Source organism: Canis lupus, chromosome 11 (assembly GCF_011100685.1).
Source record: "Canis lupus familiaris isolate Mischka breed German Shepherd chromosome 11, alternate assembly UU_Cfam_GSD_1.0, whole genome shotgun sequence".
Taxonomy (NCBI): Eukaryota; Metazoa; Chordata; class Mammalia; order Carnivora; family Canidae; genus Canis; species Canis lupus.
In genome coordinates, this window is record NC_049232.1 from 17053738 (window position 1) to 17068279 (window position 14542).

At 42.7% G+C, this 14542-nt stretch overlaps 1 protein-coding gene across 2 annotated transcripts in view; it reads left to right on the forward strand.

Moving 5' to 3' along the window:
* The first annotated feature begins 738 nt into the window (after nucleotides 1-738).
* Nucleotides 739-14542, forward strand: part of SLC12A2 (solute carrier family 12 member 2) — a 112748-nt gene continuing 98944 nt past the window's right edge. For both annotated transcript variants that reach the window (XM_038552056.1, XM_038552057.1), the window contains exon 1: nucleotides 739-1551. In XM_038552056.1, coding sequence (XP_038407984.1) covers nucleotides 739-1551 — 813 coding nt within the window. The remainder of the gene's footprint in view (nucleotides 1552-14542) is intronic.

Genomic DNA, 14542 nt, shown 5'->3' on the forward strand with positions numbered 1-14542 from the left:
GCGTTCGCCCGCCGGGCCGGGCGCCGTCCGCCGTCCGCCGTCCGCCTGCTCTGACGAGGCCCGGGCTGTCGGCCCATTGACGTGCAGCCCCAGGGGCGGGGAGAGAGGGAGGCGGCCGGGGGCCTTCTCCTCTTCGCCGCAGAGGAGGCGGGGGAAGGAGGTGGAGGGGTGGGAGGAAGGCGACGGAAGAGGAGGTAGCGGCGCGGAGATCCCGGCGACGGCGCTGAGGCGGCGCGCCGCCGCGCCTGCTCCCTGCTCCCTGCTCCGGCTCCGGCTCCGGCTCCGGCTCCTGCTCGCGCTGCCGGCGCTGCCCGCGCTGCCCGGACCGACGCGGTCCTCGCGCAGGCCGCTCTCGCGTGGGCTCCGGCAGAAGCCCGGGAGGGCCGGGGCGCCGGGGCAGCGCCCGCCGCGCGACACTGCGGGACCGCGGGGGGGCGGGCCGAGGGGCGGAGGAGCCGCCGACCCCGCCTCCCGCGTGCTGCCGCCCGAGCCGCCGCCGCCGCCGCCGCGGCCCCGCCGAGGCTTTAAACGGCGCGGCCCGCCCCGCGCCCCCTGCACTCGCGCGCCGACTCGGCTGCCGGCGGCGTTCGTGCGGGTCGGGCTAGCGGCGGCGCGGCGGCGGGCGGCTCCGTCACCGTCACCGGGCGTTGCGGCCGCGGGCTCCGCCGGCGGGGGGCGCGGAGGGCGTGCAGCCCGCGGCGCCGCGGGGCTCTCCGAGTCCGCCGCGGGCGGGCGGCGATGGAACCCGGGCCCACGGCGCCCTCCTCCGGCGCCCCGAGGCTGGCTGGGGTCGGGGAGACGCCGCCGGCTGCCGCGGGGGCCGCGGGCGCGGGCGCCGGCGCCGGCGTGGAGCTGCCCGGCACGGCCGTGCCCTCGGGGTCGGAGGATGCTGCGGCCGGGAGCCGGGGCGGCGGCGGGGTCCGCGGGGAGGGCGCGGCGGCGGCCGGGGACGGACTGGGCAGACCGCTGGGCCCCACGCCGAGCCAGAGCCGCTTCCAGGTGGACCTCGTTTCCGAGAATGCCGGGCGGGCTGCGGCGGCCGGGGCGGCCGGGGCCGGGGCCGGGGCCGGGGCCGGGGCCGGGGCCGGGGCGGGGGCCGGGGCCGGGGCCGGGGCCGGGGGCAGGGAGACCCCGGCGGACGGGAAAGCTAGCGGCGAGAGCGGGCCGGGCAAGGGCAGCGAGGAAGCCAAGGGCCGCTTCCGCGTGAACTTCGTGGACCCGGCCGCCTCCTCTTCTGCCGACGAGAGCCTGTCGGACGCGGCGGGGGTCGCGGGCGACGGGCCCAACGTGAGCTTCCAGAACGGCGGGGACACGGTGCTGAGCGAGGGCAGCAGCCTGCACTCGGGCGGCGGCGGCGGCAGCGGCGGCGGCAGCGGGCACCACCAGCACTACTACTACGATACCCACACCAACACCTACTACCTGCGCACCTTTGGCCACAACACCATGGACGCCGTGCCCAGGATCGATCACTACCGGCACACCGCAGCGCAGCTGGGCGAGAAGCTGCTCCGGCCCAGCCTGGCCGAGCTCCACGACGAGCTGGAGAAGGTGAGCGCTCCCAGCCCTTTCCCCGCAGCCCTCTCGCGCCAGCCCTGCCTCATCCCCAACCTCTGGTCCTCGCTGACCGCGGGATGTGGCCGCCGCCTCGCCACGGGTGAGTGAGGTGGCGGGAACGGACGTGCACGGCTCGTGGGCATCTCTGCAGGCAGCTGTCAAGGCTGGAATCGCGGAGGAACGTAACTTAACCTCTTAGAAGTTTGCAGCGGGCTGAGCCGGTTAGGGGACCGGAGAGGGACCGGGTTGAACAGCCTTCACCGTCCACTTGCGTGTGTCCCTCGTGTATGCTTGCTTTCTCACCCACGCTTAGCCATCAGCCATCCCTCCTCCGAATGACAGTTGTGCTGGTGGGCCCGGGAAGGGTGTGTGCGGATGGTTTCGGTGAGGATTTACTCTCTGGGGAAGACAGTGGAGGGCCCCCACCGCCTGTGCCCTTTTTAGGGGTTGTGTCGTATGGCTTATGTGCGTGCACCGGTTAGGGGTCCCGAGAGTGGGAACCGTAGTGTTTGAAAGGAAGATCTTAACAGGGTGTGTTTGTGGTCTGTGGATTATTAAAGCTCAATTCCTGCCATCTTGAATATGCAAAGGATCAAACAAATCTTGGGATGTGATGATGTTCCTGATCATGGCATAAATCTGTGTTTTATTACGTAAACTTCTTGTGAGAGGACTATATAAAAAGTTGGGAGGGTGGGCAAAGTGCAAAATAGGGTGAGGAGAAAGGTACAAGGTGAGAAAGAGAAGTAAGGGAATCGTGGGGGTTTTGTTACTGTTTTGCGTGTGTGGAGAATGTCCAGAAAGACCTTCTAGGGTCTTGCATAAGTAGTTATATTTGTGAACAGAAAACCATCCCCAAAAGTCTATTGATTTATACGATTCTATTTTTTTATGGCCACATCATCTTTTTATTTCATCAGGGTATAAAATCATTGTTTTGAGATAACTTCAGTGCTTCTGAAACTTGATTAATATTTAACTTTTAGGAGTTGGGACTACTTTAACAAGTGTCTAAGTGACTACGCTGATGAAATTTTGTGAATGGAAAGAGTTGGTACCACATAGGATGATGATCACAGTGTGGAAAAGTTTAAATACAGAACATAGGCAATTTCTTTGTAGGTGATTATTTGCTCTCATACAGTCGTTTCATTCGAGACTGTATTTGTCCTAGTGTTTGATAATGTAACATTCATACGATTTGAAATAATTACAGAGGTCCCAATTCTTGCAGCTTGCTGATTCTTTAAAAGCCTGACATTCAGTTTTGGATAATACTACTCCTGTTACTCCATGATGGTATTTTGTCATATCAGAAGACAATTTTTAAAACACTTATTTGTCCTCCTCTAGTTTCTTTCAAATTTATTATTTTTATCCTTGCCAAATTCTAAGCCTCTGTAAAGTAGATGTATAGCTGGTAATTTCCCTTCCAGTATATAGCATATATATTATTAAAAACATCATAAAGCCGTATTTCAGATTGCACCAAAGCTGAGTAGTTAAGTAGTTAGTCTATATTTACCCATAAGTTTTAAAAAGGGTTTTTAAATTGAAGGATGTTAAATATCTTGAACTTGTAAACATCCTAGGAAAGTTTTTATTTTAAATTCTCTCAACAACAAAGTACTTCAAGTTTGAACAACAAAGCACTTCCAGGTTCTCCAAAACTTGAGAGGTTTTTTTTTTTTTGTTTGGGCATTTTTGATCAGTTTACAATCTCTTAAAAAGAACACTTGTATTGTTAGCTGTATAGTTGAAGCAACTACCCAACCTATGAGCCTCCTCTTCCTCAGCTTTCAGGGTTATTTTGAAGATTAGGAAAAAAAAAAAAAAAAAAGGGGGACATCAAGACCCATGTTTACTGCCTAGAGTATAATGGCTTGTATCGTTATTATTTTGATCTATATTGGTCTTTCAGGTAGCGCGTCAACTCTAGGATTTCAAATTTTAAATTCTCTTAAGGGATCCCTGGGTGGCGCAGTGGTTTGGCGCCTGCCTTTGGCCCAGGGCGCGATCCTGGAGACCCGGGATCAAATCCCACATCAGGCTCCGGGTGCATGGAGCCTGCTTCTCCCTCTGCCTGTGTCTCTGCCTCTCTCTCTCTCTCTGTGACTATCATAAATAAATAAAAATTAAAAATAATTTAAATATTAAAATAAATAAATAAATTCTCTTAATTCCTGCATGATGAATATAGTATATAAAATGTTACCAACATAGCTCCATTTATGCAACAGGTGGTATAGTGAATTCTGTGTAGTTTTTTTTTTTTTTACACTTTCTGCCACTCAAGTCCAGTATAGTCAGTGAAAAAGCATAGAATTGTTTAGAATTTAGCAAATGGACTGAAGAAACATAAGGAGTACCAATCTGAGTATAGAGACATACTGCTGTTGAAGGAGGGCAGAGAAGGTTATAGCATGGTTTTACTTGATCCCCCAAAATTGTTCCTCACTCGATCTAAATTTACTTTAACCTATTCTAATGTTTCTAGCCCTCAGTGAATCATAATATTTAGGAATTTGTAACACTTAATTCTAACACTTGATTGATGTTCCATGGTCTATTTTGATCACTAAGTGCTTCAATATCCACCTTAACTGGATCTGACTCTGTGCTAGGTTCTATCAAAGAGCAAAAGAAGTAAAAGACAAGCACTCTAGAAACATGTTAGGGGAAAGGGCTACATAGCCTTTCTTCTACTTGAATTCCTTTCTTTGCCCACCACTGTGAAAAACTAAAGTTTTTTCCCTGAAAATCCAAATGAAGTAGAATAGTGCACTTCCATGGTGCGTCTTGCTGTGTTATGCAGCCATTGTAGAGCCAGGACTCATGAGTTTTCCATTTATCAAATATTTATTGGAGAAAGGAGTTTCTGAAGTGTTGGCCACCTGGCTGTTGCTGTGAGATGATGGAGTGGTTAGCAAAACATGCTGACTTTGTCTAAATATACCTTAACCAAATAATTGCACAAATAATAATATAGTTACAAACTTTACTTTTAGTCCTATGAGAAAAGTATAGGATACTAATACTAATAAGGATATCACGGGACCTCTTTGTAATTGGGCTTGGGGAGGCCTTCTTCGAGAAATGTGGCATTGAAGCTGAAAGCTAAAGAATGAATTAATGAAAGGGCAGAATAGCATTCCAGGCCAGAGAAACAGTGTATGAGGATGTAGTGAGGGGAGACAGTAATATGTCCAAAGAACTATAAGGAGGCCAGGGGATTTTATTATAAATGTAGTGGCAAGTTGTTGAAGGATTTTTCATGAGGTAGCAACATGATCTGTTTTGTTTTAACATCTTTGGCTGTTGGATAAAGAGTGGATTGGCAGGAGCAACAATGGAAGCCTGGAGACCCAAGCTATTACTCAGTTACGGATAATAAGAGTTGGTGGCAGAATGAACCGCATGCAGGTGGGTTGGATGTGGGAGTGAAAGAGGAGCTGGTTCCCAGGTTTTGGACTTGAGCAACTGAACAGATGTTGCTGCCATTGAGATGGCAAACACAAGAGGAGGACTAGATTTGAGAAGGGAAAGAAGGAATTGTGCTTGAGTAGTAGTTTATAAGACATCTTAGTCCAAGAGTCATTTTGAGGGAGGAGGCCAGGATACATGTTATATCTACATAAATGTGTGCATGTATATCTCTATGTATATGTACACACATGGGTATATGCATGTATGTGTATATATACATGTGTGCATCTAACACATAGAAATGTGTGTGTGTGTGCATGTATAGAGAGATAGGGAGAGTCCGAAGTCATGGACTTGAGACGACTTAGGAAGAGTGGGTAAATAACAGAAAAGAAATAGGATCTGAGATTAGGCATAGTGAATGTGTAAAGGTTTGTTAAAGGTTGAGGAGACACTCGCAAAGGAAAGCGAGAAGGATCTGCTAGGCTGGTGAGAAAGAGCTAGGATAGCAGTGTCAGGGAAGCTGAGAGAGGAGTTTTAAAGAAGGCAGGAACTCCTCAGGGCTGATGGCAGAAATTTAAAAAATTTTTTTTTTTTTCAAAAAATAAGTCCAAAGTACTGATTCTTGCCCCTACAAAGAGAAATTTAAAAGTGGAGGTCAAACAAATTAGTATTTGCTGAGCAATTTGAACATGTATGATGGGAAGCATGATTATCAAATGTGGAAAATATGAGTGGTAGACAATCCATAATTGCTTCTACAGGATTTAAAGCATTATTAAAACAGTTTTAAATGTAGAATTACATTTGCACAGTTGTCCTGTAGTCAAGGCTTGGGACCCTTTTGCTGATGGTATGTTGCCTTTGCATATGGCCTCTCCATTAGAGCCTTTCTCGTTAATAAAAAGAGGGAGGAACTATATTCAGTATCTTTTATGTCTTACTGAACTTATTCATTTTTCATACAATTCCTAAGAAACAGGTCTTTCACATATTTTACTCATGATAAAATGGGTTCATAGAAGCTGAAGAAATTGCTTAATGCCACTCATAGAAAGTGGTACAACTGGAAATCACACCCAGAGTTTTCTGACTCTAACGTCAGGACATAGTAGCTTCTTTTTCTTATTATCTCTTCATCTTCCTACCTGTTGCCTGAACCTGCCCTGAGATGGCAGGGATGTTGAGGGGGACATGCTGGGGATTACCAACATTACCCCGCTGTCCTGACTTCATGAAAGTGGAATGATGATGTAACTGAGAGAAATGAGGAGGAATGCTTGTGATAGTGTGGTTATTGATGAAAACGACTGTCCCTTTCATAGAATCTAAGCCTGTGTCTCATTTATCTCCATACATACAATAGGTACTTAATAAACATTTGTTCTTTGGATGTATCAGGGTAGGCAGTTCTTCCTTCTTAAGACTTTAAATAAAACTTTAAACAGTGTTATTTCCACTAACTTATGTAGCTGCTTCTCTGAGTGGACTCTGCTGATTCTTGGACAAGAAATTCCACCCACTATAATGACTTTATTACATAACTTGGGTCCTTGAAGGTTCCTGAAGGAAAGAATGGGTCACATCTTGGGAAGGGGGGTAGAGTAGAGGAGTTCTAGCACCGAATAAGGTGGGACCCTGATAAGAAATATTTACACATGGCAAAGTCAAACTTGAAAGATTCCGCACTTTTGGCAGGGGCTTCACCCTGCTAAACAAAACCATGCTACCTGAGGTGAACTCTGGTTTATCCATAATACTGTATGTAGTTACCCTGCTATATACCAATTGACTGCCTGGGTAGAAGGAAAGATAAACTTTGGGATTTAAAATGTGACAGAACTGTACCTCCTCTCATAATGATGTCTTCTCTATGTATATTTGTATTCCCATACTCACATTCCCATTCCTATGAAACTAGAACAGTGTCTCTTGGTACTTATGTGTTGAGTGTGTTTGTTTTAAATAATTTTTATTTTTTAAATATAAGAATTATTTTTTTTTAAGATTTTGTTTATTAATCCATGAGAGACACATAGGTGGAGGGAGAAGCAGGCTTCCTGCAGGAAGCCCAATGTGGCACTCGATCCCAGAACTCTGGGATAATGACCTGAGTCAAAGGCAGACACTCAGCCGCTGAGCCAGCCAGGAGTCCTGTTTTAAATAATTTTAATTACATGTTTTATTTGAATGTTTGGAAAGTCCAAAGTACTAATCCTTTAGGTTCCATGCTGAGGTGAAATGAATATGGGTTTAGTTACTTGACAAAGCCCTAATGAGCACCAGCAAAAGTACTGTTTTAAGTGCTGGAGATACAGCCATGAACACAGCTAAGTCATGGAGCTTTCATTCTGGTGGTAGGTGTCAGTGGGCAAATAGGTCAGAAGTAACTACTGTGAAGAAAATTAAAGGTGGGTAGATAGTGATGGCTTATGTTGTGCTGTATAAGGGTAGTGAGAGAAGGCCCCTTTGATGCACGAGCAGATGCAAGAAGGGAATGAGGGAGAAAAGAGCAGTTCAGGCAGTGAATGAGGAACATCAGGACCCTGGGGTGGAAGTGTGCTGGGCATGACTGAGAAACAAGGAGGCTGGTAAGATTGGAGGAACAAGAGGGAGAGTGATAGGAGTGGAGGTCAGAGCAAAAGTGAGGAACAAACCTGAGGTAACAGTGTTTGATATGATGAGAGGTGTTAAGATGCTGGGTATGTTTAAAAGTAAAATTGTTAGAATTTGTTGATATTTTGGATGAGGGGTGTACAGAAAGATTAATGCCAGAGTTTCTCTGCTCTATAGACTAGAGTTGATGTTTATGGAGATGGCAAAGACTGGGAAGAGCAGGTTTTGGAGGTGAACTCAAGAGTTGGGTTTTATTCTAAAAATTAGTTCTGCAGTAGGGCAAACATAATAAAATGGCGGCCACTGGTTTATGAAATAATAGTATTTAAGAAAGTAGGTCTTCATTTTAGCATAAAAATGTGCTTTTATTCTTCAATTTTAGGGAAAGCCATGAAAACCAGTAGTTTTTCAAAAGTTACAAAAGGGTGGGCAACGAGTCAATTCCACAAGGTGAAAGAGTGAGGGATGCACAACAAGGAAAACAACTTAGAATACTAAAGTTAAAAATGTATCAGTGTTGGGTGCCTAGGATGGCTCAGTTAAGCATCCAGCTCTTGATTTTGGTGCAACTCATGGTCTTAGTGTTATGAGATCGAACTCCACAGCGGGCTCTGTGCTTAGCAAGAGTCTGCTTGAGATTCTCTCTCTTTTCCTCTTCTGCCCCCTCCCCTTGCTTGTGCATGTGCGCATGCTCTCTCTCTCTCAACTCTATATCTTAAAAAAGGGTATTAGTAGTTTCTCATTTAAAATATGGAAGCTGTTATCTGCCACTGGCTACTTTATCCTTTGATTTTTTACTAGAATTTGTATCAGTGCTTTTTAAAACCTGTTATGAGAAACTTACTAGTGATAGAGAACTAGGAGATTTCTAATTAGAGATAAGGAAAATCTGAAAAAAAAAAAAAAAAAAGGAAAATCTGAAAAGCAAAAAATAGCTTAGTGGAATGTTGTCTCTCTGCAGAAGCTAATTCTGGCAGGTGATTTGTGGTGCCCTTGGGCTCTAAAGTTTCCTTGCTTTAAATTTTCCTGAACATTACTAATTAGATATTCATCTAGGTTAAGAATCATAGAAACATCTGGTATGGTTCTTAGGTTGTTGGTGAATTAGTTCCTTCAACAATGACTTCTCAGCATATGAGTCATTTTGGAGCTTTTGATTTTTTTCCAGGGGAGATTTAAAGGACCCATGAGGACCCTGACCTTCTACACCATCATTTTACTTAAATAGTTCTTGTTAAAGTTAGCAGTAACCTCCACCCTGTTATCAAGTCCAGAAAACTATTAGTTAGTCCCAAACCCCCATCAGCATTCAACCTTCCAAGCAGAATTTGATTTTCTGTTGAGGTCTTCTTTTCACTTCTTTGGCTCCTATAACACCATTTTGTCTTTTAACTTTCTAGTTCTTTCAGTCCAGTGTCTCAGGGGTCTACTTCATCTCTAAATTAGCCATCCTCAAGGCTGGATTCTGCCTTTTCTCCTTCTTCTGTCTTCCTTTTTGTCTTCTTATGCTGTGTGATCTATAGGCTAGTGAATCCCAAAATTTTGTGTCCTACCCACATCCCATTACTGAGTTCAGAACATCCAGTGACTGCTGGGGTTTTTGTTTCTTATCTTAAAGACATCCTGTACTCACAAACTTAGGATTTTCTCCCTCCTCTTCCAAAACAGCCCAGGCTGTCTTTTCCAGTGTGCCCTATGTCTGCATGGATGGTACCACTAGTCATTGTGGTACACAGGTGAGAAGTATAGGAGTTATCCTTGACACTTTCTCTCTTTCTTCCACATCCACTTTATCACCAAGTTCTATCACCTTTATTTCCTAAGTATTTTTTTCATCTTCACTACTGCCATCCTAAACCAAATTATAACATTCCCTCTGTAGCCTTCTAACTGGGTTCCCTGTATTCACCGTGCCCTCCCATCACTATTGTGCCCAGAATATTTTAAAAACAGACTTAATATATTACCCCTTGGCTTAATCACCTTGTATATAACAGGGTACTAAGGACAGATAATGATAAGTAGCCACAGATATAGTCTGCTTCTCATGGACCTTGAGGTCAACTCAAGCCAACTCAAAAAACCACATTAATAAATAGACTATTATTAACTGAAATAAGGGCTCTCAGGGAAAAAGTGGTTTGTCCTAGCTAGAGGATAGAAAACTAGCAGACCTTCAATCAATACATTTTTAATAATAGAACTCATTCTTTGTAAATTAATGGACTGCTAAAGATAAACCTTATATTTGTTATTTAGAATCTCTAACGGACATTTGACAGGTAGATTACCCTGATAGGCACATTTGGAGTTTGAGAAGCAGAAAAGCTTACTAACATGTCCAAAATTGTAGCACTTGTAACTGCCTGAGCCAGGGTTGGAACTTGGAGCAAATATTGTAATTCAGCTGGTGATTCCAGTATCCTGTAGTTTAATACTGTATAAGTTCTTATTTTTTTTATTGTTTTCTTTTTTAAAATACCCGTGATAGTTGTTTTTTTAGTTCTTTGAAGATAATGTAGAAAACATGGAATCCTCAGTTTTATTGCATGAATGTATCATTTTCTAGTCAGAAAATCTTAACAATTACATAAGAAAGCCTCTTTTTTTTTTTTTTTTTTAAGATTTTATTTTTCAGTAATCTCTGCACCCAACATGGGGCTCGAACTTATAACCTCCAGATCAAGAGCCCCATGCTTTACCCACTAAGCCATCCAGGTGCCCCTAAAAAAGTTTGTTAGAAGTAGAATCTTACTGAGTTTTTGTTTGTTTCCTCTGCCTTTCCCTATCCATACATATCTCCCAAAAGACCTATATATTTAAATGTTCTCAGCTGGGCTTTATGATACTGTAACTAGTAGTCATGTGGCTGTGAAACTGAGTATAAATTTAAGTTAAAAATTCCGATTTTCAGTTACTTACTAGAGCCACATTTTAAGTGCTCAGATACCCATGTGAGACTGATGGCTATATTGGACCACTGGAGAGCTGGAACTTTTTTTTCTTTTTTTAAAGATTTTGTTTATTTATTCATGAGATACACAGAGGGAGAGACAGAAACGTAGGCAAAGGAAGAAGCATACTCCCTGGGGGAAGCCTGATATACCACTCAATCCTAGGACCCCGGGATCACGCCCTGAGCTGAAGGCAGATGCTCAACCACTGGGCCACCCAGGCATCCCTGGAACATTATCATTGCAGAAAAATTAGAGCTGTGATGGGAAGTGATATTTAAGGGTATGTTTTTTACTTCCTTCATTCCAACCTTTTCTTTCTTCCTTTCTTCCACATTAAATCATCATCACTAGTTTAAAATTATTAAAGTCAAATTTTCTTGTAATTTTGCATAGGATCATTCCTCACATAACGGTGTTTAGACTTATTAGTCAATCCATTAAGTGTTTGTTGAATCGGTGGAATGTGCCTGTTTCCATCTGAGAATGGAAATCTGAGTCTTTAATTGGAAAGACTATGAAGAATTTCTTAATGCTGTAAAAAGTATTAAAGTTTCCAAGGCACTCTTAGCTTATATATTTTATATTTGGTCTTCAGATCTATCTTTGGAGGACGTAGGTTTTAAGAAGGTCCTAGAGTAGCAGTCTGATTTGACAAGGTTGTGGTTTCCTAAAATCACACAACTAATACTTGGGGAGACTGAATCTTTTTGAAACTAGTCTCTCTCTCTCTATTGTTTTCTTATGGCCAGTGATTTCCAAATTTCTTAAAGAATCACCTGGAGAAAAATTACAGACTCTTCTCTCCCAAAGAATATATGTAGTTTTTAGAAAGCTTTTCTGGTGATTACCAGAGAGCCAGGTTGGAGAACCAGTGTCCCAGAATATGTTGAGAGTCTTACTTAAACTTTGATTATGCCTACAACAGTAGTACATTTGTTATTTTTTTAATGGGGTGATACTCAACTTTGGAATACCCTCATATAGATAAGTGGTAACTATGGGAGCCCTGGCTTTAACCCTTCAATAACTGTACACTGAATTGCATTAGGTTGCCAATGATTGGGTATCTGCCATGTTTCAGGAGCTTCAATAGTCTCGGCACAAGAACCTTCCAAACCAGGTAAATTATAGATAGGCAATTCAGAGGCTGATAGCAACTTGCCCCTCTCATAGCCAGTAAGTGATAGATGACTGTTTTTAAACCTGGGCACCTTAATGGAAGGCTCACATGTGAGGTATTAGGACAAGTATGTATGTTGTTTATTCAGTGGCCTATTAAAATCCTGTAGGGAAATCATACATTAGTACTAAGGGATAAGTATGAATCTTGAAAAGTTCATTGGAATACTTGGACTTAGGTACTACCTCTCTCTCTTTCTCTCTTTTTAAATTTTATTTATTTATTAGAGCACAAGTGTGAGTGAGTGGGATGAGGGAGAGGAACAAGCAGACTCCATGCTGGGTGGGGAACCTGAGGTGGTGCTTGGATTGCATGACCCTGAGATCACAACCTGAGTTGAAATCAAGAGTTGGATGCTTAAGTGACTGAGCCAGCCAAATGCCCCATACCTCTCTTTTATAGAACCTAATGGTTTCAGACAGAAACAGTCAGGCTCTCTATTTTAGAAATGAAGCTTTATGATAAATTACTCACAGCATTGACTTATCTGTACATTTCTAGAAATAATAATATGTAAATTTGTAGGCTTGGAGAAGTTTCTAAACTGTCTCACCTGTTTCCATCCCAAGTATTTGGAAAGTTTGCTGACCTGAAAAAAGGCTGATCTCTTAATTAAACAAAGCAAAAAAAATAAATAAAAATAAAGGCTTTCATGTAAGAGAGTTCACTATACCTACACTTACGGACTGTATGATTATACATAGTTATAACGAATATGGTGCTTTGGTTCCAGAACCAAAGTAAATTAGAAGGGGAAAAAAACATGGCAGAGGTGGATCCACAAGTACCCAGCATGTGGTAGAGACAAAAGATAAGAAAGTCATGAAAAGCAGAAACAAAGTTGTCAGTAAATAGCAGTCTAGAATAGCCCTTTAGAATGGATGCAAAGAACAGCACTTGAGTTTTGGTTATTGTAGCATCTCTATCCAGTATAGTGCTGGCCAAAATTACAACAATGTTTTATTTTTAAATTTTTTTACAATAGTGTTTTAAATCATAATAAAAAAAGGAGAGTCAATGAACTATGCATTTTTGGGGAAATTTCAGTCTTAAGTCATCCTAGAGTACCAAATTTTAAGAAGCTAAGGATTAATCCTTTTAAAAACTAGCACTTTATGTATTTTTTAAAGATTTTATTTATTTATTCATGAGAGACACACAGAGAGAGGCAGAGACATAGGCAGAGGGAAAAGCAGGCTCCATGCAGGGAGCCCGATGTGGGACTCAATCCCGGGACTAGGATCACACCCTGGGCTGAAGGCAGGCGCTAAACTGCCTAGCCACCCGGGCTGCCCAAAACTAGCACTTTAGAGAGGTATTTCAGAGGTTTCATTTTGTACTTTATTTACAATGTTATTATTTCATTTTGAAAAAATACAGAAGCTTTGGAAAATAGGGAAAGTATACAAAATTTTTGCATTTTTATGTGCATTTTAAAACTACAGTTTTTTATTTGACTCTTCCCACCTAGCATTAACTAACTAATCATTAGTAAATAAATAATGAAAGTTTTCTGTCACCCACAGTAATCTTCTGTTTTAGTGTTTGGGTAATACTCTGAGACATGTACCCACATGATATATATACCATAACTTGCATTTTCTCTTAGAGACTTATTTAGTCCATTTACATCTGTTGTGATTTGGTTGTAATAGGCTTGGTATTTTTGAAACTCGTTCATAGTTTTCTTACTTGTTTCATGGTCTCCTAATCCTCCTTTCCTGACATCTTTTGTGCTAATCAGATTATTTTTAGTATTCCATTTTCTTCTGTTGACTTTACAGTGATGTATTTCTTTGCATTATTATTTCAGTGGTTGCTCTCCTTAGAATATTGAATTTCTTCAGTAAAAATACAGGAACTTTAAAAACAATCCTTTTCTTAGTGCACTTGTTGTCATAAATTAGAAACTCTAGTACAACATTGTCCATTTTGCTTTCAACAATCATATGACTTTAGAAAAGAAAAGATAAATACATGTGTGGTATTTCATAATCATTTATTTCTATTCATTTTTATTCTTGTAGATCTGTGTTGCTGGTACTGTTTTCCTTCCTTCAGTACTTATAAAGGAAGTCAATTTGTAACAAAATTCTTTTCAGTTAATGGGAAAGTGTTTTTATTTCACTTCACTTTTGAAAGATAGTTTTGCTGGATGTGGTCTTCTTGGTTGACAGGGTTTTCTTTCAACCCTTTGGACATGCACTTCTAGTGTCTTCTGGCCACCATTGTTTCTGATAAGGCCATTAACCATATCATTTTCTCTTTACTTGTGGCATTCAGCATTTGTGTGTGGGGCTGTTTTGTGTGTATGTATCCTTTTTTGGGTTGTTAAGTTTCTTCTGTCTGTAAGTTAATGATGGTCTCTCCTTCCTCCTGCCATTTCTCTTCTGCTATTTGAGTCCATCTCTAGTGAACTTTTCAGGTTTTGTGATTTTTCAGGTCTAGCATTTCTAATTGTTAAAATATAGCTTCCATTTCTTTGTAGAGATTCCCTGTTATTCACTGATACCATATTCATCTTTAGTTTAACATATTTATTATAGTTGTTTTGAAGTCTTTTTTTTTTTTTTTAAGATTTATTTATTTATTTGAGAGTGCAGCTTGAGTGACAGTGAACAGGACCAGCGCAGAGGAACAGGAAGAGAATCTCAGGTGGATTCACCACTGAGCCAGGAACCTCACATTGGGCTGGATCCCAGGACCCTGAGATCATGACCTCAGCTTAAATCAAGAGTTGGCTGCTTAATCTACTGAGCCACCCAGGTGCCACTGTTTTGAAGTCTTTCTCAACTAAATTCAACAT